The sequence below is a fragment of the Folsomia candida genome, unplaced genomic scaffold (genome assembly GCF_002217175.1).
Source record: "Folsomia candida strain VU population unplaced genomic scaffold, ASM221717v1 Fcan01_Sc049, whole genome shotgun sequence".
NCBI classification, from domain to species: domain Eukaryota; kingdom Metazoa; phylum Arthropoda; class Collembola; order Entomobryomorpha; family Isotomidae; genus Folsomia; species Folsomia candida.
In genome coordinates, this window is record NW_019091241.1 from 153560 (window position 1) to 179681 (window position 26122).

Here is a 26122-nt window from a genome sequence, read left to right on the forward strand (position 1 = left end):
TATCTACTTCTTTCTGTACCGAGTGTACATTGACCTTCTCATTTTTCCCAATTTTCTTCCCCAATTTTTGAAGGGGGTGTGGTTGAATATAATTCAAAAAAGCTATGCTATATTAATCCCCCCCACCCAAAACTGAATTTGTAATTTTTTATGTGCAATTTGGTGAAATCGATGCGAAAAAGACTTGCACTTTTGGCTCATTTTGTACCGCGAGTTAGTGATGATAGGGATGAGTGGGCATTTGTCCATCCTAATTACGCAACCAAATCGTGTATTGTTCCATCACCCATCCATTGTGGTCCCACCCAACTTAATCATTCTTCTTGCACATTCATATTACACGTTGACAATTTATATTTAACTCGACATGTATATTGGAGTGGAGCAGGGGCGGCGGTGTCAGTGGTGGTGTGTGGGCAGTGGTGGCGTTCATGGGGAAATGCGGGTGTCGGCCCTGGTGCGGGTGGAGGTGGTGGTGGGAAACCTGAACGCCAAACTGGGCTGGGCAATTGGACAGTCGAGTGGTGGACATCCGACTACTTTCCTCCCCAGCAGCGACAGTGTGGCTTCCGGAAAATGCAGGCAATAAAGTGTGTCGTCGTGGGGGACGGGTGAGTTTCAAATTACACTTCCACTTATCACCACGTGATTGGAGTCGTTGTTCCGGTGTCGGTTGAACGTCTTGTTGAAGATTAAGTGTGACAACAAGATAGCCGAGCGAGATGACACTGACAGTCATTGACAGCGAGTGGGTGGGGTGTGTGCCTTATTGGAGTATTAATCGGTAGTGTTTGTTGTTTTCAGAGCCGTGGGTAAAACATGCCTTCTCATCAGTTATACCACAAATGCGTTCCCTGGGGTGAGCGAGTCTGAATATTATTAAACTCCGTCCTGTGTTTGTCACAGGAAGGAAATCGTGTCACCTGAGATAAACATTGTGCTTTGATTTATTTGCAGGAATACATTCCAACCGTGTTCGACAATTACTCTGCAAATGTGATGGTGGATGGAAAGCCGATAAATTTGGGGTGAGCTAGATATCTTTTGTGAAGAATAGTATCAATCTACGAGGTCAAGAGATTGACGTGCAATTACAATTTTTGCAATTTACAGTTTGTGGGACACAGCTGGACAAGAAGATTACGACAGACTTCGTCCCCTTTCGTACCCTCAGACAGATGTCTTCCTCATATGTTTTTCCCTTGTAAATCCGGCCTCATTCGAAAACGTCAGAGCAAAGGTGGGTCATACACAATCAAAATAAAAGTTTAATAGTCGTGACCCTAATGATAAATAATGCTTGGCTTCTTGTTATAGTGGTATCCAGAAGTACGGCACCATTGGTAAGTTTATATTAATAATCTGGATTTATTTATACCCATATACTCTTTATTGTTTGTTATCAAAAGAACTGTAACTGTTTTCCAGCCCCAACACGCCTATCATATTGGTCGGGACCAAACTAGATTTGCGAGATGACAAAGTGACGATAGAGAAATTAAAGGAGAAGAAACTGGCTCCGATTACGTACCCTCAGGTAATTTGAATCATTTTGTTTTACATGTAAAGTCAAATCCTCCAGTTTTTGCTACTTATTTTATTATTATGTCCTTTATTTTTGCAGGGTTTGTCCATGGCGAAGGAGATTATGGCCGTAAAATACCTGGTATGATTATAAGTCATCATAGTATAAACTGTTATTGTGTATTGTTGATATTGGGCCGCCCTAAATTGGTAATGATTATTTAGGAATGCTCTGCCCTGACACAAAAAGGGTTGAAAACTGTATTTGACGAAGCGATCCGGGCAGTATTATGTCCTGTTCCCAAACCCAAAAAACGGACATGCAACATTCTTTAAACGCACAAAATTTTATTTTTAATTTGAACTCGGAATTTGTGTTCTTTGTTTATTTGCTTATTAACTACCTTTTCTTCTGCTTACATGAATTGCATTACACTAATGTAATAAATGCACGTTTCGTATATGACGATAACCAACAACATGATGATATAAAATACTCGATAAAGATAAAAATTTTACGGTTCGTGTTACCTACAATACAATGTTCTCGTTGTTTGTATATTCTTGTGTATATTCTTATCCTTTACTACAAAAACATTTTGCCTTTAAACGGTTCAAATCATATCAATAATATTTATATTTTTAACACAAAAACTACAATTCTGTGATGACACGAGTTACTTATCTCCATGTTGCTCATTTTTATTTCTTAACTGCTCACGATGCTTCCCCACCGTCATCGGTCAGGTCTTCATATGAAAAGTCGTTGCCACCGTCGCTGCTCCCATCACCACTGCTGCTGTAGTCGTGGTCATCATCCGGCACTTCATCTGCACTAGATTTTCGGTGAACTCCGGTGGGGCTGATTTCGTCCGGAAATTGAAACAAGTCCATTTCCGGCCCTGCATAATCATCGTCATTGCATCCAGTTGACTTGCATGGTTCGTACACTCCTGTCATGGCGTCGAGATGACCCTGAATTGTGAAACTGCTAATCGAGTTGTTTCTCAAGGCGTACGCCAACATTTGGAGTGGGGCCGAGATATTCTTTTCCGTGACACTTTTGCGATTGAGACTGCAAATGAATTATTGGCATATTTACAAAATCCCTCGATAAGTAGTTTTTGTGCAGCTTTGTGTACCTGTAGTCAATTTGGAACCAGGTCAACTGCTTTGCTTGCATGATGTGACCAATGGTTTGCAGAGGAACGCCAAGATTTCCTTCCACGCCACAATCAATCAGTTCCAACCGTTTGAGTCGATCCCACCTCCCTCCGCAGATGATTTCCGTGATGGCCTTCGCATCAACTTTGAGCCGATTGATCCTCAAGTTTTCCAAAGTGACGGGAAGTAAGATGAGGTCGAGGATGTTGTTGCAGTGGTGTGGATGGTTATCCTCGTCGTCGGCCTCCAAGATGATGTCGGGAATGTCTTGGTCCTCAATCTCATCCTCGTTCTTCCCCAAGAGGCTCAACTTTCTCAAATGAATGCAATCCTTCAAATACGCGCAGTCCACACTGTCCCGAAGTTCGCAAATCAAGGTGGTCAGTGTGGATTGATTGGCTTTGACGGTGTTTGCTGGAAATGGGATTGGATCTCCGGTGAAAATCATCTTTTCCAAGTGGGCCTGCTGGATGAGAAAGTTGATCCACAAGGGTCCGCTCTCTTGCGGACGATAAAGTCCAACATGAAGATCTGTCAAGGAGACTTTCTTCAACTGTGTAGAACTGAAGGCGAGATTGGACAAGGAGACCTGATTTTCAGGGTTGGATAATTCCTCCTCATCAGAATCAGGACTCAAGACCACCACGAAACCTTGGTGGTAGCAAAAGCTTTGGACGGATTGCCAATGTCGGCTCAAAAATGAAGAAATCGACGAGATGACAGCATTCTCCTTGTCCAAACAGAGTGGGCTGTCGACGATGAGGTTGTCCAGGTGCGGAAAGTTGTTTTGTTCCAAGAAATTGATAACAAGATCCAACACGTGACCCAATTTTGTCACAGGTCGCAAAGATGCAGCAGTAGATTCCCACATTTCGTTCAGACCGGAGGAATCAAAAACCAAGGTTTTCAGCGTGGGAACGTCCAAGGTGAGGGAAACTTGTGCCCCCATCGCCGCCGCCGCCTTTATGACTGCAATCCCAACCAGGCTGGACAGATGGAAATGGATCCCCGTCAAATTCTTGCATATTGAAAGGAATGCGGAGGGGAGTTGGATCGGAATGTTTCCCACAAAGGACAGTTTCTTGACGTAGTCTGGAGATTTGATCCCTGATGAAAATAGCTTTTCAGGAAGCCGCTCCGAAGTGATGACGGGTGGAAGGACGGTGGTGGTGATGGTGGTGGTGGCGTCGCCGTGATCGTGTTGATTTGTGGGTGGCAGTGATGTTGGGGTCTCATCGCTGCCGTTGTCCTTGCTGGGCTCATCATCACTGTCAAAGACGTTGGTCATAATTTGGGAGGAGTTCTCGAGGATGTGGGAACGGCTGTTGGCATTTACTTCCGTGATTTCAAATGCCTGTCCCCCGATTCCTGCGACTGAGAAGACGCCCAAGTGCTTGACTGAAGTTTCACGCCATTTGAGACAAACATTCTCGAGACGTGCGACGCTGGTTTCGGTTTTAGGCGTATGTTCAAATATTTTAGCGAGGATCTGCAATATAATTGGTTGAAATTAGTTAATTATTATCGCCATTGGCCGATTACTTAATAAGTGATAAATGATTTACCTTGTCGGGGAGTTTGTTGATATTCGTGGACATTTTGAACCTTATTTTGAGATTTTTTTGAAGATGCAACTCCCTGAGCTCTCGACTTTTCTGACGACAGCCTTTTCATCCTCTGCTGGTGGCTGCAGGTGAAATAGTATCCATATGCATGCGAAATAGTCGTCATGACTAAAAATATTCATTGACTTGTTGTCCGTGGTTTCTTGTTCAATGCATAAAAGTCGAGCAATCGGGCTCAGAAATATTGGCACGGTTATGTAAATTATAGTCGAGGTCGAAATCTTGTATGCGTGCCTGCTGCCGCGGATGTATCAGCGGCGGGTGTTGTTCCGCCTTTCTCAGAATGCGACCTTATCTCTATTTCATTCTCGTCTACACGTTCGCACTTTACAGTAAAACGAGCGGATTCGACAACGACTTGCAACAAGCCTTCGAAATCGCACACTCCAACTTTGATCCCGAAGCCACCGATGACTGCAGTCCTAAAGAGACGCTAAAAACGCTGAAATTTCTGCGCCTGAACTCGTCCAGACTCAAGGATCAGGGTCTGAAGGAGGATGAATCTGGATTTCCGGTGGATTGCTCCCTGCGCAAAACAAACTTGGGCAAACTTCGACACTTTTTACTGGAAAAGGGCTTCCTCCAAAACCTCGGCAGCCTTCACTTGATCAACTACCAGGACACCAACTTGAAGCTCCACTGCAACCCCTCAGATGAGTACATGTGGCGTTCGAGGGGACTGGGCGAAAAAGATGCAGAGGACGATGAGTTTCAAAAGAAGGGGCACAGCGGTTCCAATCTCAACATCGTGTCCCCCCAGGGCTATCTCTACTTCAGGAAATATATTTGCTTCTCAAAGAAGTGTACCCACACGTTCTACGTCGTGACCAGGCCGCATCCCAAGTTGGACTTCCCTCTACAAGCCAACGAACACGAAAAGTTCGCCTTCAAATGCACCATTAACCCGTGCACAACGACGAGTTGCGAGCTTGGTGGGAAAAGTAACAAGCCGAGACCACAACACCCGTACAACATGAAGTTGAGGGTCCCACTCTCAGTCTTTAAGAACAAAACGTACGCCAAAGGCATTGCGGAGAAGTATGGATGCGACGACGAAAAGGGGGTTCGAGTGAAGGAGCCGATTTACTTGACAATGACGAATGACTCCGGAGACGCTCTTTACGGCGCCTGGAATGCGAATGGCACAATGGAAGCAATGACTGTAAGATTTACATATTTTTCGAATATTCTAACACGACTGATGAATGGCTTGTTTGCGTTTTAGGCAGTAGCGAAAAAAACATCTTCCGATAGTACCAAACTTTTCTACATCAACGTTGACATTACTGACGTTTCTGATAACCATCGGGGAGACTACGAGTGTCTCGTGATTGATGGAAATGGTAAATTCCTGCCTCATTTTAAAAAAATAATGTGGTCATGTCCCCTGCAATTTCAACCAATTATTCAACTACAATTCGTGTCCAACAGGAATCCCGTCCACGCCAACGGTCCATTCACTCCACAAGTATAAACGGTTCAGCGGAAAGGGCAAGCTGCACGTCCGCAAAGTCATCATGACCATTATTCCGGGTTAGGTTATACTTTGTTCTAAAATTGTAACTTACATTGTGTGCAAACATACACGGAAAATATCTATTAGAGTGAATGGGCAGAAAATGAGAGATTTCTGCCCGTCGTTCACTCAGCTGACCGTTTGCTCAACGACCCAAATATATTTTGATGGTGTTTTTTTCAGGCGTGATTGTGGGGGCCATCCTCGTCCTCATGTGCATCGTGTGGATAGCCTTCAGGAAACGGGACAAGATGGAGTAAGGAACTATTTAGCTAGAGCATGAAACTGCATGGATTGTAACCAGCTAGTAATCCTATCAATGGTCGCAGGTATGACGACGGGACTCCGTACGCGAAGCAGGAACTGGTGTCGCCTGCCGAGGAACAAAAGGACGCCAAGGTGTAAAAGTCATCACCAATCCAGGGTCAGCTCCATCAATCTTCTTCCCCGGATATTTGCCTTCCACGAAACAAAAGCTCAAAATTATGAAAAGTTTATCCACTAAATTGTTATTATTACATATGCAAAATGCGAGACTTTGTTGAACCGAAGCTATTTAAAAATGTGCAGCATTATAATTTCTTAAGAATGATAAATTGGCTCATTTGAATTTCATATAAAAAATTCACATGCAGAATTAAGAAAGACAGAAATGTCCTTGGATCGAAAAATCTAATTGATTAAATCAGGCAGGATTCACTGATGCAATTATACACAAGTCGTGCCTACACACAACCTCTTTTTCAGTTATATCACATACATGTCAAATTGTAACAGAATGGACCAAGCCCACAAATAATGTGCATGCATATCCATATGTCGTATTTACTGACTGATAACAGAGTTGAACACGCAGCAACGATTATTGGGGGCTTGTTTAGTATTATTGTTTGCAGAAGTGACTTGACTTGTGATGTGATTCTCTGCTGGATATCGTTTCCATACATCAGTTTATCCCAAGCAGTGGCGGAGATAATGCAGCACTGGATGTGTAGAAAAGGATTAAAGATTCTCACTCTGCATACTTATGCAAGTGTTCGTGATTGGAAGTGACGGGCCCACGCCACACCGTGTCTTATCATTAACAAAAATCCCGTGACTGAGCGTGCATTGTTACTCATTTTTAACTCAAATTCAACCTTTTTTCCGGCTCACATATTTACAACCTCTGGACTTTAGACTCGTCTGTCACATCGCAGCCACTACGGAAGAGGAGAGACGGCTTTAATCATTTTAGTCTGAAAATGAAATCGCGATTTTTATGTGTACTGACTTTTGCACTTTTTGGTGCTTATTTTATCCCAAATCATGTCCAAGGGGCCAAGATTTTATTTTACTTTGCCGTCGCCGGTCCGTCGCATCGGATCAGTGCTTGGCCAATTATTGAAAAGTTGGCTCAAAATCATCAAGTAACGTTTGTATCGCCGTATCCATCCAAGAACAAAAACCCGAGCCAACCCAACATAACGGACTATGTTCCTGAAAATTGTGGGTCGAAGAGTAAAAGTATTTATATGCACAATTGGGAAATACTAATTTTAAATGTTTTGCTAATGTTGAATAGTGGCGAAGGATTTGGGCGTCCTTGATCTGGACTTTATCGGACTCCGGCTTCGTGAAGGCGTCACGGCCATCGACGACTTATGGAATGTGTACTACAAATTGGGCCTCAGCGCTTGTGAGGCATTAATGCGCAAGCAAGAATTTCTGACCTGGGTGGAAAAATCCTCCTTCGACTTGATCGTAATCAACGCCATGTTCAACGAATGTGCTTACGGCCTGGTGCATAAGTACAAGGCGAAGCATATCCTCTACTCCCCCGTGTCGCACATGATGTGGTACAAGGACGCGTTCGCCTACCCGGACGAGAACCTCCCCGAACTGCAGTTCCACTTTCCCCTCAACATGACTTTCCTCCAAAGCGTCAAGAACGAGATGGCCTCCCTCTTCTGGCAAATGAGACGGCACAGAGAAATCTTTCCCAAAGTGAGGGACATGGTGAGAACAGGGCTCGACCTTCCGGACCTCCCCAGCCTGGACACAATTGAGCAGAACACGAGCCTCATTTTTGCCTACACACATCCCAGTGAGGAATATCCCAGATCACTGCCCCCCAATTTCGTCGACATTGGAGGAATTCACTGCACCGACGAAAGAAAACCCCTCCCACGAGTAAGCTTTTTTAAGAGATAAATCATTTAGATGCATAAATTAATTTGATAATGATTAATAGGGCAAAATATTTGTGGTTTTTCATATTTAAAGGATTTGGAAGAGTTTATAAATTCATCTGGAGAAGATGGTTTTGTTCTCTTGAGTTTCGGAACGTACGCCGCCATCTCAAGTTTGCCTCAAAATTTACAAGACATGTTTTTCGGAGCAATGTCCAAAGTTCCCAGTGTTAAATTCATCGTGAAATTTAACGGGGAAGCTCCGAAAGGTTTGCCAAGTAATGTGAAAACCGTGCAGTGGATCCCACAGCAGGATGTGATTGCACACCCGAAAATCAGAGCTTTTATCGGTCACGGAGGACTTTTGGGGACACATGAAGCCATTTTCCACGCCGTGCCCATGATCATTCTGCCATTGTTTGCCGAGCAGGACTTTCAAGCTTCACGAGCTCATTTTCGAGAGACAGCAATAGCTCTGGAAATTTCAGAATTGACGGAGGACATTCTTTTGCACGCCATTTTAGAAATTCTCAATAATAAAAAGCAAGTTGAGATAGTCTTTTGCACTTGGATTAATTTAATGTTCTCACTCACAGGTTGTCAGTTTAATTTTGCAATATGCAGAAAAAAATCCAAATTTAGAGAATTCGGAAAACCACAATTAATAGATCGAATTATGTACAGTTTTTGCTTAAAATGTGACAACCACTTGACGATTCCTCACAACAAGTTCGCTTTAGAGGGTTACAACTTTGACTTTGATAACATCAAATTAATCCAGCAAGTGTAAAAACTTGCAGACCTTGTAAACTCTTTTAATATGACAAATGTTAATTTGCGACAGGTACAAAGAGAACACGATGAGGCTGTCCAAGTTCTTCAGAGACCGTCCTTCTCCTCCCTTGGACGTGGCCGTGTGGTGGATCGAGTACGTCCTTCGCCACGACGACTGCGCACACTTGAGGCCCGTCGGACTCCAAAAAACGTGGTATGAACGAAGGATGCTGCACATTTGGGGGTTTATCTTTGGCTGTGTGACCCTGGCTGGACTCATCGTCCTCCTTGTCATGTCCCTCATTTTTAAAACTCTGAGAAAACTGCTCTTTGGCAGTGTGGGGAAAATAAAAGCAGATTAATAACCGAGAGACGCCTAATTATTTGGTTGGACAGAGAAAAATGGCAAACAAAATTCTCACACCTCACAACAAAAAATTGGAGCATCATCTTCTTGATTTCCTGAGATATAGGGATCACATCACATAAAGCATGTTGAAGTAGCGTTGAGCTACGTGAAAGCGTACGAATGCACTCTGCCGACAGAGAGTTTTAGTCGGTGGGGTGAAGATGAGATTCCCATCGTCCACGAAGCTGGCTCCCATCTCGCTGCCTCCTCGAGAGCAGACTCGACTCGCTCCTCGGTGTGGGCCAACTTCGCAGGGAGGAAGTTGCACTTTTTTGTGGTATGATCTCACAGTCAGCTTTCAGCTTTACTTACGGGCGAAATTAAGCAGGAGCAAAGAAGTGCAGTCATCAGTGAAGTGACAAGTCACAACTGTTGTGCTGCTGCTGATCTCTCCTTCCTCTTTGCCTGCTGCCTTCCTTCAAATCCTGATAAGCTTGAGAGCAGTGTCAATAATTGTAGTCCACTGAGGTGAGTGACTCATGCTTATCCAAATATTTATCTACTGATTTGTACGACGGAACAGGGATTTAATTATTGCTTTCTCCTCCAGACGGACGGGCGAAGCTCGAGTTTGTTGACCAGCAGCAGCAGCCGACGACGATTGTGTCCTTATTGCAATAATCTCAACAAAATAGTTATGAGCTAACTAGTCAACTCACAAAACTACAATAATCAATCTTAGGACGACATCAGAAGTTGAACAGAAATATTTAAGAATAATTTTTAAGGGTATTTTATTTGTGCAAACGGAAAAAGTATGTGTTAACATTGAAGACCTTCATAATTATGTAATGGAAAAGTGCAATTCTAATGTTTTTTTCATTATGGATTATTGTAGGCCTGTTTATAAATTAATTAGAAAATAGAGCACCGCCTTTTAGGAAAAATATGGCACTAAACGCCTCCAGCATTTCCTTGTCGACCTCTGCAGTGGAGCAGAGGCCGGCTGACCCACCAGCCGAAGATGCTATCAAAGTTGTGTGTCGTTTTCGTCCCCTCAACACTGCCGAGGTCAAGGCAGGCTCCAAGTTCGTGGCAAAGTTTACCGACGAGAATTGCATCACGATTGGGGTACGTTTTGTTTTGTGGAATTATTTGGCCAGCTTTCCTATGATAATGTTATTGGCTAATTGCATATTTTACTTTTTCGACAGGGGAAGGTCTATGTTTTCGATAAAGTGTTCAAGCCGGACTCGACTCAAGAGCGAGTGTACGACGATGCTGCCAAGTCCATCGTGAAAGATGTCCTTTGTGGCTACAACGGAACTATTTTCGCCTATGGTCAGACTTCTTCCGGCAAGACGCACACGATGGAGGGCGTTATGGGCGATTCCGACATGCAAGGCATCATTCCCCGAATTGTGAACGATATATTCAAGTAATTTCTCTTATTAGCTACTCGTACAAGTTTTAGCTCGTTGTGAGTGGCCCAAGTACATGGTCACTTACTTGTACTTTTGTGTATTAACGATCTTTTTTATTCTGTGTGAAGCCACATCTACTCTATGGACGAAAATTTAGAATTTCATTTAAAGGTAATTACACATTACACTCATTTATTCTTATGCCCACGAAACGACTTTCGCCTAATCCTTTTCGTTCATTATTTTACAGTGCTCGTATTACGAAATTTATTTGGACAAGATTCGAGACCTACTGGACGTTACTAAAGTTAATTTAAGTGTACACGAGGATAAGAATAGGATTACGTACGTGAAAGGTGCAACTGAACGGTAATAAAACTTTCACAACCTGCTTCAGGAATGAAACGCTTTTGCTTATCCAGTTGTACGGTGAGTTTTGTGGGTTTCAAAAGATTTGTCTTTTCAGATTTGTTTCATCTCCTGAAGAAGTGTTTGAGGTTATCGAGGAAGGAAAATCTAATAGACATATAGCAGTTACAAGTAAGTTACCGCAACATGCATTAATGAATTATTAAGTAATTTTATAATCATTCTGCGTCAAAGGAGGATAATAAAACTTGCTTCTTGCAGACATGAACGAACACAGCAGCAGAAGTCATTCTGTATTTTTAATCCACGTAAAGCAAGAAAATTTGGAGAACCAGAAGAAATTGTCGGGTACGCTCGAGTGATATCCTCTACATAACAAGTTTTTGCGACTAATTCGTTTACGCGTTTCATTTAAATTCCAGGAAAATTATACCTGGTCGATTTAGCTGGAAGTGAGAAGGTTTCAAAAACCGGGGCAGAAGGTCAAGTTCTGGACGAAGCGAAAAATATCAACAAATCCTTGTCTGCCTTGGGAAATGTTATTTCCGCTCTAGCCGAAGGAGTTGTAAGTTGTTGGACAATTTATTTCATTTACTAGTTTATTCTAATAACCAACTAATCTAAATATCGATCTTTCAGCGTACTCACATCCCTTACCGTGACTCCAAATTGACTCGAATTCTTCAAGAATCCTTGGGTGGCAATGCAAGAACCACGATCATCATTTGCTGTTCTCCTGCCTCGTTTAATGAGTCTGAAACAAAATCTACGCTAGACTTTGGTCGAAGGTACAATAAATAATTAATAAAATTAAAATTATGCAGGATTACAAATTAATACTAAATTCCTTGTAATCTAATCAAATTAGAGCCAAGACTATTAAGAACGTGGTCAGTGTAAACGAGGAGTTGACAGCAGAAGAGTGGAAACGTCGCTACGAGAGAGAAAAGGACAAGGTGGCCAGACTTCGGGGAAAATTAGAAAAGGCGGAAGAGGAATTGGAACGGTGGAGAAAAGGAGAAACGGTCTCGGCTGAAGAACAGGTGTCACTGAAAGATGAGTCCGCCGCTGCTCCCACTCCGAGCGAACCAGGTAAGCGCAGAAAAGAAAATAGAAAAATCTCTAATCTCTGACAGTTCTTAACACAATTTTTCATGTAGCACCACAACTCGTTCCGGCGAAACCTACAATGGTTGCCTCCTCGATATCTTCAGACGAACAGGAGAGGTTATATCAGCAGCTGGACGAAAAGGACGAGGAGATCACACAACAGTGTCAAATGGTCGAGAAATTGAAAGAGCAACTCATGGAACAGGTACATTGTTAATTAATTAAATATATTTTGCATGTGAAGTGAATCACTGGTCATGCGTGGTATTTATTAACAGGAGGAGCTCATTTCAACATCGAGACGTGATTATGAAAAGCTACAGCAAGAAATGTCCAGAATTCAGGCCGAGAACGAGGCAGCGAAAGACGAAGTCAAAGAAGTTCTTCAGGTACAAGAAATTCGCTGCGTCTTATTTGTACTACCTTCCAATTCCAAAATCAAAATGTTGTATTGATTTGTGCAGGCATTGGAAGAACTCGCCTTGAACTATGACCAGAAGGCGGGTGAAGCTGAGGGAAAAACTCGGGAATTTGATGTTCTAAATGAAGAACTCACCCAGAAGCAGGTAATTATTATCAGTCCACAGCTGATTTCTTGGGGATTTTGAGAAAACTAGAAATAATTTCACACAAATATTTTATTACAGGCTCAGCTCAACTCTACTCTATCCGACTTGCAAACCCTGAAAGATATGTCTTCCCATCAAAAGAAAAAGACAAACGAAATGTTGGCCAGTAAGTTTCTATTTTATGTAAAGTTCTTGATAGCTTGACACAAATAAAACAAAATCCACTATTTTTACAGGTTTGTTGATGGATCTCAATGAAATTGGCCAAGCAATCGGAGCACCGCTCGTGGAGAATATCAAACTGGGCGAAAAAGTTGAAGAAGAATTTACCGCTGCTCGTTTGCTTGTTGCTAAAACAAAAACAGAAGTAAAAAACCTTGTCCATCGATGCACATCCTTGGAGAATACACAAACCGATTGCAATAAAAAGGTGAGAGCCATCAACACAATGACATTATTTTTAACTAAACATACTATCCACTGCTGAAAAGACTATTAACTCGATAATTTTGATGGGCACAGATTGACGAGTACGAAAAGAACTTGGCGGAATGTCGACTAAAACTGGCACAAACGGAGGGTCGGATAACTGCATTGCAAGAAACGTCCAAGGAAATTGAGAGCAGAAAGCGTGCCCTGGAGGAGCAAGTGGACTCTTTGAATCATGAATGTACACGCTTGCGAGCCCAAGAATCTCTCGGCCCAGCAACGGCTCAGGCGGACACGACGGTGAAGGAAGCTCTGGAGAAACAGCTCGAACAAAATCGAGAACAGCATCAGAAACAAGTTCAGAATCTCCGAGATGAAATTGATGCCAAGCAGGCCGTTATTGATCAATTAAGAGAGTGGGTTAAACATAACGATGACAATACCAATATCGTAGAGAATTATCAATATACATTCAATTTTCTTTTATAGCACAACACAAAAATTGGCTTGTCAGCAGCAACAATTGCAGGATGACTACGGGAAACTTAAATCGGAGGAGTCTGATCGCAGTAGCAAGCTGCAACAGTTGATGTATGCAACAAGACTAATTGTTATTTATGTTATACTACTCATCATGTGTCTGATTTTTTGTGTGTGTTGATATTTAGATTGGCCCAAGAGAAACGAGAGCAGGCACGAAAGGATCTGAACGGTCTTCAAGAAACTGTCTCAAAGGAGTTGCAAACGTTGTTAAATTTGAGAAAAATGTTTGTGAACGATTTACAAAATAGAATGAAAAAGGTTCAATTCACTACTCTAAGCTGGAGGTCTAAAATGTGCTTGATGATTTATATTGTATTTATCTTTTCTTCTAGTCTGTTGGCTTTGAACACGCCAGTTTAGAAGTGGCCGAAGACGCTGGTGGTTCGCTTGCCCAAAAGCAAAAGATCTCATTCCTTGAAACAAACTTGGAACAACTTACCAAAGTTCATGTACGCATTTTGTTAAAAATATCTCTCTCTGGTTCACGCATGATTTCTAATGTCAACTTTTTTCTCCTATTGTGTTCTGTAGAAGCAATTAGTTAGAGATAATGCCGACCTGAGATGTGAATTACCAAAGTTGGAGAAGCGGCTTCGTGCCACGATGGAACGTGTTAAAGCATTGGAAGCTGCCCTTCGAGAAGCGAAGGAGGGAGCGATGCGTGATCGAAAACGGTATCAATATGAAGTGGACCGAATTAAAGAAGCCGTTCGTCAGAAAAATCTTGCGGTAAGTAAAACTAATTTGATTTCATGGGCGAGCAGATTATTATTAATGTGCAATATTATCTTTGCAGAGACGGAGTCACGCTGCTCAAATTGGTAAAACAACGATGACAAAATTGTGACGTAACAAATATATGTTAACTGGTTTAACTAATTGCTAAATTGTGTGTATTACAGCGAAACCTATTCGGGCTGGCCAACCACAACATGTTACACACCCAATTGGGATTCGAGGTGGTGGAGGAATGACGGCCTCCACCATTAAAAACGGAGCAAGTAAGAACAAGTTCCCCATTATTTTACTTAATCTTATCATGTTCTAATAATTGCATTGTACTTGATCATTTCCAGATGACTAAAGAATGCCTTGCTCTGGAGACTCAAAGAAATATACTATTGTGAATTTATACAAGATGTTACCCAAAACGGTATTAAGTATGTGTTTTGCAGAAGAGTGGTCAATGTGAGTGGTGATTCGTTTCCAGTTAGTTTTAATGTTTTAAGATTTTGGGATTGGCTCCCGTCAAAAAAGTGCATTTTAAAAATTTTAGCAATATTGCAGGTTGTTTAGAAAGTTAATTCCAACAAGTTTCATTTTTAGCACATGAACAAATCCGTAAATTGTTATATAACTCACTCATTGTATTAGTATCTATTATGCAGTGCTATTAGCCTACCTAACTATATTATATTCTTGTTGTAATTTACACATAGCAGGTTATTATGCAGATACTAAATACTACTACTTTGTACAGGAGAGAGAACTCTAGCCTAGTTTTATTTACAGCAGAATAATAATAATTGTATTTCGGGTTAGGGTCCGTTGGGGTTGATAACGTTCCTCTCTCTCACACACACAACTCCTTCCTCTTGCAAGGATTGCAAGGATTTAAAAATGAGGTGATCGATATGAATACACATTTAGTAATGGCTTCAATGAGACTGCTATATCGCTAAATATTGTACTAAAATCATCTTGGTCACCAAATAAATCTCCGTAATTGGCTCACTTCACGCTCGCCTTAAATAATAATAAACCTTGTGCAAGGATGAATACATTGTACTTATTTATTTATCTATTTATTCTATAAACACATAATAATGTACACAATAGCATAATAATTGTTTTACAAGTTTTTCTGATTTGTAAAAAATGAGGGATAAACTCACGAGACTTGAACTCCAAGAGATTGAACTGAGCGAAGAACGCAACGAGCCTTACATTTGTGCACCTTTCCTGTTGGTCCCCTCTCTTTCAAGCCAACACGGACTAATTTTTCGGCTGAGATTCGTCCGTAACTTGGTCAAAGAGCGAGTAGTCAATGATTCTCTGGCCGGAACTGGATTTTGTGTAGGCAACCTCGTGGAAACGACTTCCCCAACGTATCTGCAGGAAAAGGGTCGTATGACGACAATAATATAGCATATTTAGTAATGTATTCTTGCCTCATGCGGCGAGTAGGACGTCCTGGCTTGCGTCATTAGTCCCGTCGTCTCCAAAACCCCTTCCAAGACAACGACAATCTCGAAGGAAGCATTGTTCTCCATTTGGAAGTCCTTTGGTTGGAGTGGGTCGAGTGGGCTGTCCTTGTCAATCTCGTGGACCACGGTGGTTGGCCAGAAGAGAAGGATTTTGTCCCCTTTTTCACCATCCCCTTGGACCGTGATCTCCTCTTGCGAGTGGGTCACCAGTTCGCCCTCTTGCGTGAAGCGTTTCCAAACCACCTGTGCTCGAACGTGGGCCTCGAGAAGGTGCGAGGTTCGGGTGTCCGCAACACGAAACATGAAATACCTGCAGCACCAAAAATTAATAATTGCCATTGTCGCGTTCACAAATTGTGATCGCACCTTTTCCCATCGCGGTGACAAATGACTGCATTTCGACTGAATGCCAATGTCTCACTCCTCTTCTTGGGTCGTGAAATTTTGAGAAATACGAGTCCGACGACGAGACCTTCGAGTATGACGCCCACGATGGACTGGAAGCACAGTAGCAGGACTCCGAGACCACACTCTTCCGTCACGTAGTGTGCCCCGTAGCCGATCGTGTGCTGGGTTTCCACACTGAAGAGGAAAACGGAAGCGAATCCAATCACGCCGGTGACACAAGGAGTGTGCTCGTTCTCAGGCAGCGTGGTCACAGCGGGGTCGAGGTCACCATGCAAGAAGACGATGAGGTACCAGAGAGCAGCAAAGACTACAAAAATCAATCAAGGGTCAGCTTATCTGGTTAAGCATTATTATCAGTCAACCATGTTTTTTTTACAGAGCCAAGATCCAAAGTAGGTAATAAAACATGACACAAAAATCCAACGCCACTTCAGCTCCAATCTGCACGAAAATGCACATTTTAGACGTGTAGGGATGGATTCATTTTATGAGAAGAACTTACAGCGTGGTGAAAATGTCCGCGGTAAACTTTCTCCTGTGCTGGTGAATGTTGACTGGAGAAAATGCCCGGGTGCCATCCTTGTTCAGAGCTCGAACGTTCCTGTGTGTACCAAAATTCAGCCAGAATTAGCCAAGGAGCCACTCATGCCCTCGCGACGTCTATGAAATAAGTATTGCGACGTAATATAAATAATTACGTGTTGGACTGGGGCAGAACTTTCCTTCGTCGTAGGAAGCCAAAGAGAGACTGATGGCTGGCGGCCGAGAGGTCGTCGTTGAAGGAGTCGTAGGACGGGTCACGCATCCCGGCATCCGAGGGGACGAGCACACTCCGCTCAGCAGAGTCCTTAAACCAGGTCCACCGCATCTGGATTCTCGAGTGGACCGTCCGTCCGTCCGTCCGTGAGAAGAAGTGTGGAAATTGGAGAAAGTTGTGCGTGGGAGAAAGGCAGCAGCAGTTGTTCCAGTTCGGTGAGGACAGTCGCAAACTTTCTCCACATCATCATCATCACCATCATCCTCGGCTCATCATAATCCCACGGAATTCTGGACTGGAGGCCATAACACATTGGTAGACAGGCATTATAATAAGAAGACAGTTTGTTACAATTTGTGGTGCGGGTCCCTCTCCCCGGAGAGAGAGAGACAATCCCATCATCGCAATCCCGTCCGTGTCTCCGTCCTCTCCTCGCACTCTCGGCCCCATTTGAATGCTGGGCAATAAAATAATGTCAACAAATAAAATGGATCAGCGTCATCCAGCATCAGAACTCGAATGGAATGGATGGAGGAGCAGGTGAACATTACACATTGCTCTGGACGATCTTTGTCTGAGTGTTCAAGGAAAAGGTTCTCACGGGCGGACAGGACACGCGGCTCTTTTTTGTGCCCCCGTCATGTGAAGCAACCAAGATCAAGAAATATGAAATTACCGACTCTCCCCATGCACATCTCTGACGCTGACCAAGGGACGCGTGTCGGGTTTGCATTTACTCACCTACCACATAAAAAGATCCCAAAGGAAAAAGGGTGTTGAGCTCTTACCCACCAACCAACCAACCAACCAACAATGCACTGCAGAGTATGTACATGCACACATAGTTATTATTGTTGGCTGGTTGGCAGTGGAGAAACCAACAACAACTTCTTAAGCAGGGATGAAGATCATGATTCATGAGGAGAGGAGAGATAATATGGATGCAATTTCATTCTGGGTTGGTGTTAGTTGTTAAAACAAAAAAAAACAGGACTCACGAAGCAGATCCAATCGGTTAAACGGGAGCATGCAACAATTGCGCCTTGCGACGCCATGGTCAACGTCAGCCCTGTCAAGAGGAACAACCTTAGCGACGTGCATAATATTGGAGGCATGATATTGTCAAGACTGTGCGGAACTAGTAGGAATAGCTCAGGCTTCCTTCCGGACCAGGCTCCCCCTTCGTGGCCATTGAGTTGAGTGGTGCACGGGCAGCATGAGTTAAGGGTGAGTGGGTCCGGAAGGAAGGAGGACGTGGCAGATGCAGCCCGTTGCGGTGTGTCGGAACGTGAGAAGGGAGTTTTTTTCGTGGTCCTGCTGCTGCCCCGTTGAAGAGCTGCAACATTCCATCAGACTTTCCCACGGTCTCTTCGAGATGATTGTTGCCCACATGATTGTTGAGAGTGGCTGAGGGAGAGCTGGTGAGTGTGATGACTGACTGTGGGATCCCACAGTCAGTTGCGCTCTTGCCCTCGACCCGTTCACATCGAAAGACGTGTAACCTGCTACCCGTCTCGAATACCACCGAAGGCAAATATGCGTGGCGACTCTCTCTTCTCGATGGACCCGTACAACGACAGCGACGACGACATGGACAACGTCACGCAACACTCCAACAACAAGGCGGATGCTCGTAAGGTACGCAATTCTTGAGTCTCACATTGCCTCTCTGTGTATTTACATATGTACGTATAGTACGTGGTTGGCCTTTGTTTTCCGTTGTTGATGTGTATTTTTAATGCAGAGCAACAAGCCGATCATGGAGAAAAGGTATGCATGCATCCAAAACGACCAAATTTTAGTGAGAGCGACCAAGCACTAACAATGTATATTTTAACTTGTATTTAGGCGTCGAGCTCGAATCAACAATTGTCTCAACGATTTGAAAGGAATACTTTTGGAAGCCATGCGCAAGGACCCTGCGAGACATTCGAAACTTGAAAAGGCCGACATCTTGGGTGAGATTTCTAATTGTTCAGTCTGAAATTGTGGGAGTGCGAACAAATGTGGCGAATTTATCGTAATATACTCGATAACCTTTGCACAAAATTCCTGTTAACAATGAGAATTATGCTATTGTACAGAACTCACGGTTCGTCACCTTCAAAACATTCAAAGGAACCAGCTCGCGGTGGCAATGGCGACAGATCCCACTGTGTTGTACAGATTTAAAAATGGGTTTTCCGAGTGTGCCTCTGAAGTAGGTCAAACAATGTTCAAATCTTTGTGCTTTAACGCATTTACTGCAGATGCATCCCGTATAAATAATAAATACTTGTGTCCATTTCGTAGGTGGGTCGATACCTCTCGAAACTGGACAGTGTGGACGAGGGGATGAAAACTCGCGTCTCGTCACACCTCACGTCCTGCGTGGGCGGATTGCAGCAGGCCAATCCAAAAACTATCGGAAGCAGATATGGTTCAGACGTTCCCTTTGTTCCGTTCTCCCCTCCGGCCGGAGCCCTAATTCCACCCTCCAACCTGACCCCACCCGGCGACCTCAACAACAACAAGGAAACGCATCACATTCTGATCCACCGGCCCGTCCCCATAAACCCCGTTGTTTTGACTGGATTCAGTTCCACAGCCCAAACGACGACGTCGACACTGGCAAGTCCTTCTCCTCCTCCTCCTCAGATGCCGCCTGGGGCTATTGGGCGATCGGGTCGTGGTGAGGATTATAGTGTCACTCCGGTCGACTATTCGACGAGACAGCAGCCAGTGGTGAAAGTGGAGCCGGATACGACGACACCGACATCTTCGTCCAAGGACTCCATGTGGAGACCGTGGTGAGCGAGGGGGGATTTGGGAGCATGTGGGGTTCGCCTGCTTGCTTGGATTGTACTTATGTCTGAAACTACTCTCATTGTGATATTTATGTATTCTTCCGTTTTTGCACAGATATTTTGATTTGCGACAAATATTATTTGCATTCTTTTATCCGATAAGTTTGCGAAGTTTTGTTACCTTCTTATTTTAAATAATTTTGCATTACTTATGATTTATTATTTGTTTTTAATAAACTCTACTTTAGTTTTTGGAAATATAAAAATATTATCACAATTTTTACGTTTTATTATATTTTGCCCTTTATATTTTGGTAGCTTTACCGGCTTTCTCTTATTTTATGTCATGATTGAAAGCTTGGTTTGGTTAGATGACTAGCAGAACTTTGGATTTGAATGATGCGAGGTCCCCCAATTGATTTTGCTCCTCCTCATTGTCAGCACCCTCGTCGTTGTCGTCTTCGTTGGCGGCGGTGCTGGATGGAAGGACATCTTCCGTCTCGGTTGCGTCTGACGTTTCCGGTTCGAATTCGACCAAGGACTGTGTAACCGCTGGGGCTGGTGCTGCTGTCACGACGACTGGTGCTGGTGGGGAGGCCGTCGTGGAGGGTGCAGAGGTCGTTTTCACCGTGGTCGTCGTGGGCGTTGTCGTCGTGGGCAGCGTGGTTGTGATGCCATCGATCGTCTGCTTCTGGACGTCCGTTCCGGGAACGAGGTTGAATGAGCCGGTGAGAATGGAAGCCAGGTCTCCGGACAATGCTCCCGAGATGATCTGAGCCACTTGAGGTCCCCAACTGACTGCGGGTGGCTCCACTTCCTCGTCAGTGTCCTCTTGTCTCAAGCTAATCCCCTTCTCAGGATGTAATCAAATGTTTAATTTATGTCAAAACAATGATCTAAACGAATGCAATGGTCACCTCATTCTCGGTCTGTGCATTCAAAAAGGAGGCTCCAAGAGTCGTGGTGGCCTATTCATTTATTTATTAATATTTATCCAATAATTATTGTGCAATTCAAGCTATTCAGCCTCCATTATCAAATGACTATTACCAAAAGAGAGCCGAATAAGAGGACGGACAAGGGCTGCATCTTGTTTCCTGGGGGGTTGGGATTAAGAATGGAGAACGAGTATGGTCGTCAGTTGAGCTGGGTAATGAAATGATTGCTGGAAATTGTCGTCACTTTTCTCATCTTAAATAACAGGGAAATTGTAGCCCAGTGTGCCAACTAATTCCATAAGTGAGGCAATAATAATCACGACATGACGTGACACCCATTAAGGAAACAATATGCCTACGAGTTCCTCTTTATGGGATTGCATAATTTGTGGGTTTGGTAAAAATAGAAAGCTTGTCACCCACAAATCAAGTCAAATCACATCATTACATAACTTTCCCCTGAATAAACATGATTGCAAAGGTTTCTTTCTGCAGCAGATGTGTGTGCATTTGGCGTCGTTGTTGGTGCATGTGCATATTTATGGCATCAAATTTTATCTAGCAGGTCTCCTTCTTCTCGGAATGAAGGTCCAATTCAATAATCTCTGATCTTCTTGATTTCTTGATCCTTCTCTCGCCTCCAAGGTTGTCGTTCCGTGGTGTGGGCATGAATCACAATGAGGGAAAAGGTGAAGGGAAGCATCGTCCTAAAATTTGCCAAGGTTCATTTTCCTTACTAATACGCACACCCGCACTCATTTTGCAACTCTGTCGCTGGGGCTGCAACAACGTTTCTGCTTCTCTTTCAAGTTTTTGGTCGGGTATTTTTATTGATTCCCGATGTATGCTAAACTCTTGGAGCGCGTGTTGGCTCGGGCCGTTCTTTCGTTCTCCATGTGGTGACCCACATACGCACAAAAGTGTGTGCCAATAAAAGCAATAATAATAATGCAGCCCGTCCAGTGTGGAATTTTTACGTAGTGAATCCTGTCTAATTTGATTTTGGGAGTGTGCTCACAAGTTTAATCAAAAGTTGGACTTGCTGTGTGGAGAGTTGTTTAAAGTGCTTACCTAATTTCCTGCTGCACCATATTTACCATGTGAAACGCGATGAGTACATCGTTAGTGGGTCTTTCCGTTCCAGCGTTCGTCATAAACCCATTAAAAGCTGGTTTGTTTATCTCACCCAACGAGACACATATAGGATACGATACATAACATATTTAACACGGTCTCATCTGCAATGCAAATTTGCTAACTGTGAACTTGAGAGAATAATAATGAACAAAACAAGAAGTGGCATCAATTCTCACTCCCATCCAACAACACTCCAGTGAGCGATACGTCCATACATACGTACATACGTGCAAACTCGGAAAAATAAGATCCATGCAAAAAATTGCATTATTCCATTTGGATCACTGTCATTATTATCCCTTCAAGCACTTCAACTAACGAGTAAATCCAGATACACTCTGACGCATCATCTCCTCGGCTTTGGCAGTTTTTTTGCAACGACTTAATTGCAAAGTCTGGTCCAGTCCTTGTATCATCATCTTCCCATTGTTTTTTTTGTCCACTGAATACATCATTCCCATTGCAGAGCGTGGTTTCTTCTCCGCGTGGAATAAAATAAATCTGTGCAGTGCAGCGGCACGATCACTTGAACAGCAGCAGCAGCGTGCTAATTGAGAGAGGATAAATAAATATTTCATACTGCAACCTTCGCTCGAGTAATAAATCGTAACATGGACCAGCAATCAGTGATCCTCCTCCTCGTCGCCGTCGTACGTGGCGTGTGTGGCAACGCATAATGTGAATCTCATCATCTCGATTATGCCATGTACCACATGCAAGGCGAGTAGAACAACAACGAGAACAAGTGGATGCAACAGGAGAAGAATAATTTGTTTTGTTCTTCTTCGTGCAAAAGTGGTGCTGGATGTATAGAAGCATAGATTTTTACAGCCTGTGACAAAAAGCGTCAGGTAAGCAGGATGAGCGTCGTCAATATTTAGTACCCAGAATTATTTGTGAGAATGACGATGGGGATGATGATGATGGATTATTAATACGCTCAATGTAGCCAAGTGGAATGAGTCTCAATTCTAAATCTGTCAGTGTAAATAGCGTTTGTTATTCGGAGAGCCCACTTGAGGAGACACCCACCCGCGTGCTGGACAATTTGGTCTCAATCGCATCTTATCTGGGAGATCGGGGCGAGAAAACCAAGGTGGACTGGACCAGTTCCAACTGGAAACAAGTAGTTAGAACCATTCGCACGCCCCCCGCAGTTGAGTCAATGGTCCATTCCGTACCAGCTACAAATGTCTTTATAATGGTTCGCTTGGTCATCATCCATCGTCATAAATGGTAAAAAAGTTGTGTAACGAGAAAAAAAAGACATTGCAAAGAAATCGCAAATGTATTCATAGCTTTGACATTCATTTCATTCAGTCAATGTTTTAAACGGGTCGAGATATCAGTGCAAAGTGAATTTAAGCGAACAAGAGCTACACATGTAAATACGCAAGAAAATATGTGTAGTAGTTAACCATTCGTCCCGTAAACTTAATCACTTTGTGTGTATTTAAATGGGTAATTAGCAAGTCAGCATATTCGCACAATATTTAGTTTGCACAGAGAATCACAAGCACACAACAGAGCAAAAGTGTGGCGTCTTATTGGCAGTGTTAACTGGTTGGGGTAAGGAAATCAATTTACAAATGCTTGCAAATTGTGTACGGTCGTTGGTTCCAATCATTGTGTGCGAATGTTGGTCGTAGTCTTTAGGATGGAATGGGGGTGATTTGTCTAAATATTTGCCAACTCTTTATCTTGGAGAGTACACGAATTGTTGGCCTTATCTAGAGGGAGAGCGATAAAGACGAGTTTCCGGGTGGTGTCACGAACCCAAAAAATAGTTTTTCTGGGATCATTTTATTTGTCTGTCGTCGAATGGAAGCGATGATAACAAGGAGAGACAATTAGTGCAGTCGTCATTCACTTATTTCCAACTTGCTTACTGCTCCGGTGAGTTGTGTGCGAATTGGCTGTTACATAGATAGTTCAAGCGATAGCGTTTCTTGGGAATGGATAAAGAGTGAAACGAGAATTATGTTTATATATTTCGGAAATTGTTAGAAATCACAAATTTGGAAGACTAATATAAACAAAAAGTGAAGTTAGGCTGGATCAATTAGGTTACTGGAAAATTTCTAACGTTTTGTTTCTTCCTCATTTCAGATAAGATAGAAATCCTGTTTTTTGACCACCAATGCCGGATACCACAGAATTGCCTGTGAAACGTAAGGCCGAGCTGTGAAAAATAAGCGCAGTTTTTGTTTCTAATTGATAGCATTTTTCCTCTTTCACCAGATTCTGGGATGGAGCCTCCCGAAACGCACATCATCATCCTGATCGTGGCCGGAGTCGGGTTGGGCATCATTCTGATCTACGAGATGATTCGGTTGCAGTGGTCAAAGTGTCGTGGAGGAGGAGACGCACCTTCGTCGTCGTCCGACCCGAAAAGTGCTTCATGTCAGAAACTAGAAGAGCCACCCCCTTCCTACGAGTCCCTCTTCCCTTAAAATCCCTCCTCTCGGCGGACGACGTCGAATTTGCACAACTTGCGCAGAAAATGATCTCATCGTCAAATTATAGTTAACGCCTTTCTCTTTATTATTTATTCTCACTTGTCATCATTAAAGTAATGATTTTGTATACGATAAAAATATGCAGCAAGCAAAATACTTATAATACGTACGTACGTACTTAATATGTGCCTTAATAATTACATATGCATATTTATTTTTATGCAGGAACACATGTTCGGTCTCTGTTAGGTTTGTACGACGGGGTTTGGCAGAAGCACTTGGCTGGCAGTTTGGCATTGCTTTGAACACAGGTGGCGAATTGGGTGCAGGACTCGTCGTTTGCACAGCCACGAAATCCATGCAGCCCGCGACACGTTCTCCTCTCAGAGTCAAAAGTGGCGAGGGAGTCGGGACAGTCGCAGTGACCGTCCTTGCAAACGAGTGGCGTTATGGGGTCACATTCTTCCGCGGACGTGCAGACATCGCCCCAGGTTTTGAAGGGTTGGCAGGACCCATCACCCACCTCGAGATGACCTGGACTGCAGCGACACTCGGAAAATCCCGTCGCTGCGTCTTGAACACATTTGGCTCCAGAAACACAAAGAGCGTCACTCGAGCAGGGGGCGGATCTAACCATCGAGAGACAACTCGCCGTGGTCGTATCCACAATTTGGTGGTTTGGGTAACGGCATTCGCATCGATTTTGGATGCAGGACAGGCTGGGATTGTTGCAGTTGGTGGCGGCGGTGGTAGAATTGGTGGTGAGTGAGCCACCACAAGGGTCGCCGAGTCGGAGTTGTGGGGCGCAAGGTTGACCTGGTGTGGAGGAAGAGAATCCTGGACCACAAACACATTTGGCCTCGACATCGTTGCAAATGGCGTTGAGAGTGCACTCCGTGTCCATAAAGCAGAAAGCGCCGACGAGACCCAAACATTTTTCTCGCTCGCTGAGTGAAGTTGGAAAGAGAAGAAATTACCAATTTGTTTATAACTCGAATTGTATAGAATTGGGATGCAAATTTCGGAAGCTAAAAGTTTTCGGGTAACTCACAAGTCGTAGTATTGACCTTCCCGACAAGTGCACCCATCCTCCAAACTGCAAGCGTCCGTCTTGCACTCGAGTGGGTTTTCGCACTTGGATCCGAATTCCTTCCTCGGTTCGCACCTGGTCCCGTCTTGCGACTCGTAGTAGCCGTAGGTGTTGCAGGCGCAGAGTCCGCCAACGCTGATGCTGCAAAAGGCGCCCTCCACACAGCGAATAAAGGGAGGGCGGTTGGGATACTGGCCTCCAACCACCTCGAAGCACTTCTGACCCAGCCGGACGACGCAAGAGGTGCGGTGATGGTCAAACTTGAGACTGGGCGCGAGGCAGAGGCAACGCCCCTCCTGACATGTCAGCCACTGATTGAGGTCGCAGTCACGATCACAAGTGCAGGGATCTCCGTAGCCTCGTGGAGGTGACGAACTGCTGCTGCTGTTCTCCTCTCCCCTCAACAGGGTCGATAAGAGCAGAAGGAGCACGACGACTACCCGGCTCATTGTGCTCTTATCCCTCCTCAATCTTGCTTATCAACCATTCCTCCACTATTTCTGTCACTGTCCAGTAATGTCAATTTCCAGCAAGACATTTATAAACATTTGCCATGCTGGTCCACTAGCACATCTGCCCCAACACGCAAGCATACGCTGTGGGTCTAATAAATCCGTTCGATGACGGCTTAATTGGGGTTGAGGTCATACTTGCTCGTCCATTTGCATACACACACCACGCTGTACATACTATTGTTTGTGCAAACTCCTCCTTATTCATCTGCATACGTAATTCGGCACCAACTTTTTTGCAAAGTCTGAATATGCAAAGTA

General features: G+C 43.7%; 9 protein-coding genes across 10 annotated transcripts; 5 read left to right on the plus strand and 4 right to left on the minus strand.

Annotated features, from left to right (window-relative positions):
• Positions 1-454: 454 nt before the first annotated feature.
• Positions 455-2000, plus strand: LOC110862161 (ras-related C3 botulinum toxin substrate 1). The gene is made up of 8 exons (XM_022111336.2): positions 455-611; positions 805-859; positions 958-1028; positions 1114-1240; positions 1318-1343; positions 1429-1537; positions 1625-1666; positions 1750-2000. The coding sequence occupies exons 1-8, from the start codon at positions 577-579 to the stop codon at positions 1858-1860; spliced, it is 576 nt and encodes a 191-aa protein (XP_021967028.1). The 5' UTR covers positions 455-576; the 3' UTR covers positions 1861-2000.
• Positions 1818-3995, minus strand: LOC118433358. The gene is made up of 2 exons (XM_035845229.1): positions 2667-3995; positions 1818-2599 (listed from the first exon to the last, which is right to left on the minus strand). The coding sequence occupies exons 1-2, from the start codon at positions 3974-3976 to the stop codon at positions 2242-2244; spliced, it is 1668 nt and encodes a 555-aa protein (XP_035701122.1). The 5' UTR covers positions 3977-3995; the 3' UTR covers positions 1818-2241.
• Positions 3984-6680, plus strand: LOC118433359. Its single transcript, XM_035845231.1, has 5 exons — positions 3984-5475; positions 5539-5656; positions 5745-5846; positions 6013-6085; positions 6159-6680. The coding sequence occupies exons 1-5, from the start codon at positions 4540-4542 to the stop codon at positions 6232-6234; spliced, it is 1305 nt and encodes a 434-aa protein (XP_035701124.1). The 5' UTR covers positions 3984-4539; the 3' UTR covers positions 6235-6680.
• Positions 6681-6903: 223 nt separating this feature from the next.
• On the plus strand, positions 6904-9143 carry LOC110862151 (UDP-glucuronosyltransferase 1-7C). Of its 2 annotated transcripts, none has more exons than XM_022111323.2 (4): positions 6904-7317; positions 7394-8001; positions 8095-8543; positions 8845-9143. In XM_022111323.2, exons 1-4 carry the CDS (start codon positions 7074-7076, stop codon positions 9134-9136), a joined length of 1593 nt encoding a protein of 530 aa, XP_021967015.1. In that variant the 5' UTR covers positions 6904-7073; the 3' UTR covers positions 9137-9143. The 2 variants fall into 2 exon arrangements, with proteins under 2 accessions (XP_021967015.1, XP_035701123.1); XM_035845230.1 differs by lacking the exon at positions 8845-9143 and adding an exon at positions 8685-8775 and having other exon boundaries at positions 8095-8596.
• Positions 9144-9445: 302 nt separating this feature from the next.
• On the plus strand, positions 9446-15346 carry LOC110862109 (kinesin heavy chain). The gene is made up of 24 exons (XM_022111264.2): positions 9446-9651; positions 9734-9938; positions 10022-10254; positions 10338-10561; positions 10676-10718; positions 10798-10916; positions 11014-11087; positions 11178-11264; positions 11339-11481; positions 11556-11704; positions 11785-12008; positions 12077-12231; positions 12305-12415; positions 12491-12592; positions 12674-12761; positions 12832-13025; positions 13118-13440; positions 13514-13615; positions 13693-13825; positions 13900-14016; positions 14099-14296; positions 14364-14388; positions 14470-14568; positions 14644-15346. The coding sequence occupies exons 3-24, from the start codon at positions 10072-10074 to the stop codon at positions 14649-14651; spliced, it is 2901 nt and encodes a 966-aa protein (XP_021966956.1). The 5' UTR covers positions 9446-9651; positions 9734-9938; positions 10022-10071; the 3' UTR covers positions 14652-15346.
• Positions 15347-17554, minus strand: LOC110862110 (inward rectifier potassium channel 2). Its single transcript, XM_022111265.2, has 6 exons — positions 16881-17554; positions 16685-16783; positions 16559-16623; positions 16141-16489; positions 15739-16084; positions 15347-15679 (listed from the first exon to the last, which is right to left on the minus strand). Exons 1-6 carry the CDS (start codon positions 17048-17050, stop codon positions 15563-15565), a joined length of 1146 nt encoding a protein of 381 aa, XP_021966957.1. The 5' UTR covers positions 17051-17554; the 3' UTR covers positions 15347-15562.
• Positions 17555-18001: 447 nt separating this feature from the next.
• On the plus strand, positions 18002-19738 carry LOC110862152 (protein deadpan). Its single transcript, XM_022111325.2, has 5 exons — positions 18002-18577; positions 18684-18709; positions 18788-18897; positions 19024-19139; positions 19232-19738. The coding sequence occupies exons 1-5, from the start codon at positions 18476-18478 to the stop codon at positions 19730-19732; spliced, it is 855 nt and encodes a 284-aa protein (XP_021967017.1). The 5' UTR covers positions 18002-18475; the 3' UTR covers positions 19733-19738.
• Positions 19739-19800: 62 nt separating this feature from the next.
• Positions 19801-21447, minus strand: LOC110862157 (probable transport accessory protein MmpS3). Its single transcript, XM_022111331.2, has 3 exons — positions 20776-21447; positions 20643-20693; positions 19801-20575 (listed from the first exon to the last, which is right to left on the minus strand). Exons 1-3 carry the CDS (start codon positions 20812-20814, stop codon positions 20093-20095), a joined length of 573 nt encoding a protein of 190 aa, XP_021967023.1. The 5' UTR covers positions 20815-21447; the 3' UTR covers positions 19801-20092.
• Positions 21448-24476: 3029 nt separating this feature from the next.
• On the minus strand, positions 24477-25835 carry LOC118433368 (multiple epidermal growth factor-like domains protein 10). Its single transcript, XM_035845244.1, has 2 exons — positions 25311-25835; positions 24477-25206 (listed from the first exon to the last, which is right to left on the minus strand). Exons 1-2 carry the CDS (start codon positions 25796-25798, stop codon positions 24477-24479), a joined length of 1218 nt encoding a protein of 405 aa, XP_035701137.1. The 5' UTR covers positions 25799-25835.
• Between the last annotated feature and the right edge of the window lie 287 nt (positions 25836-26122).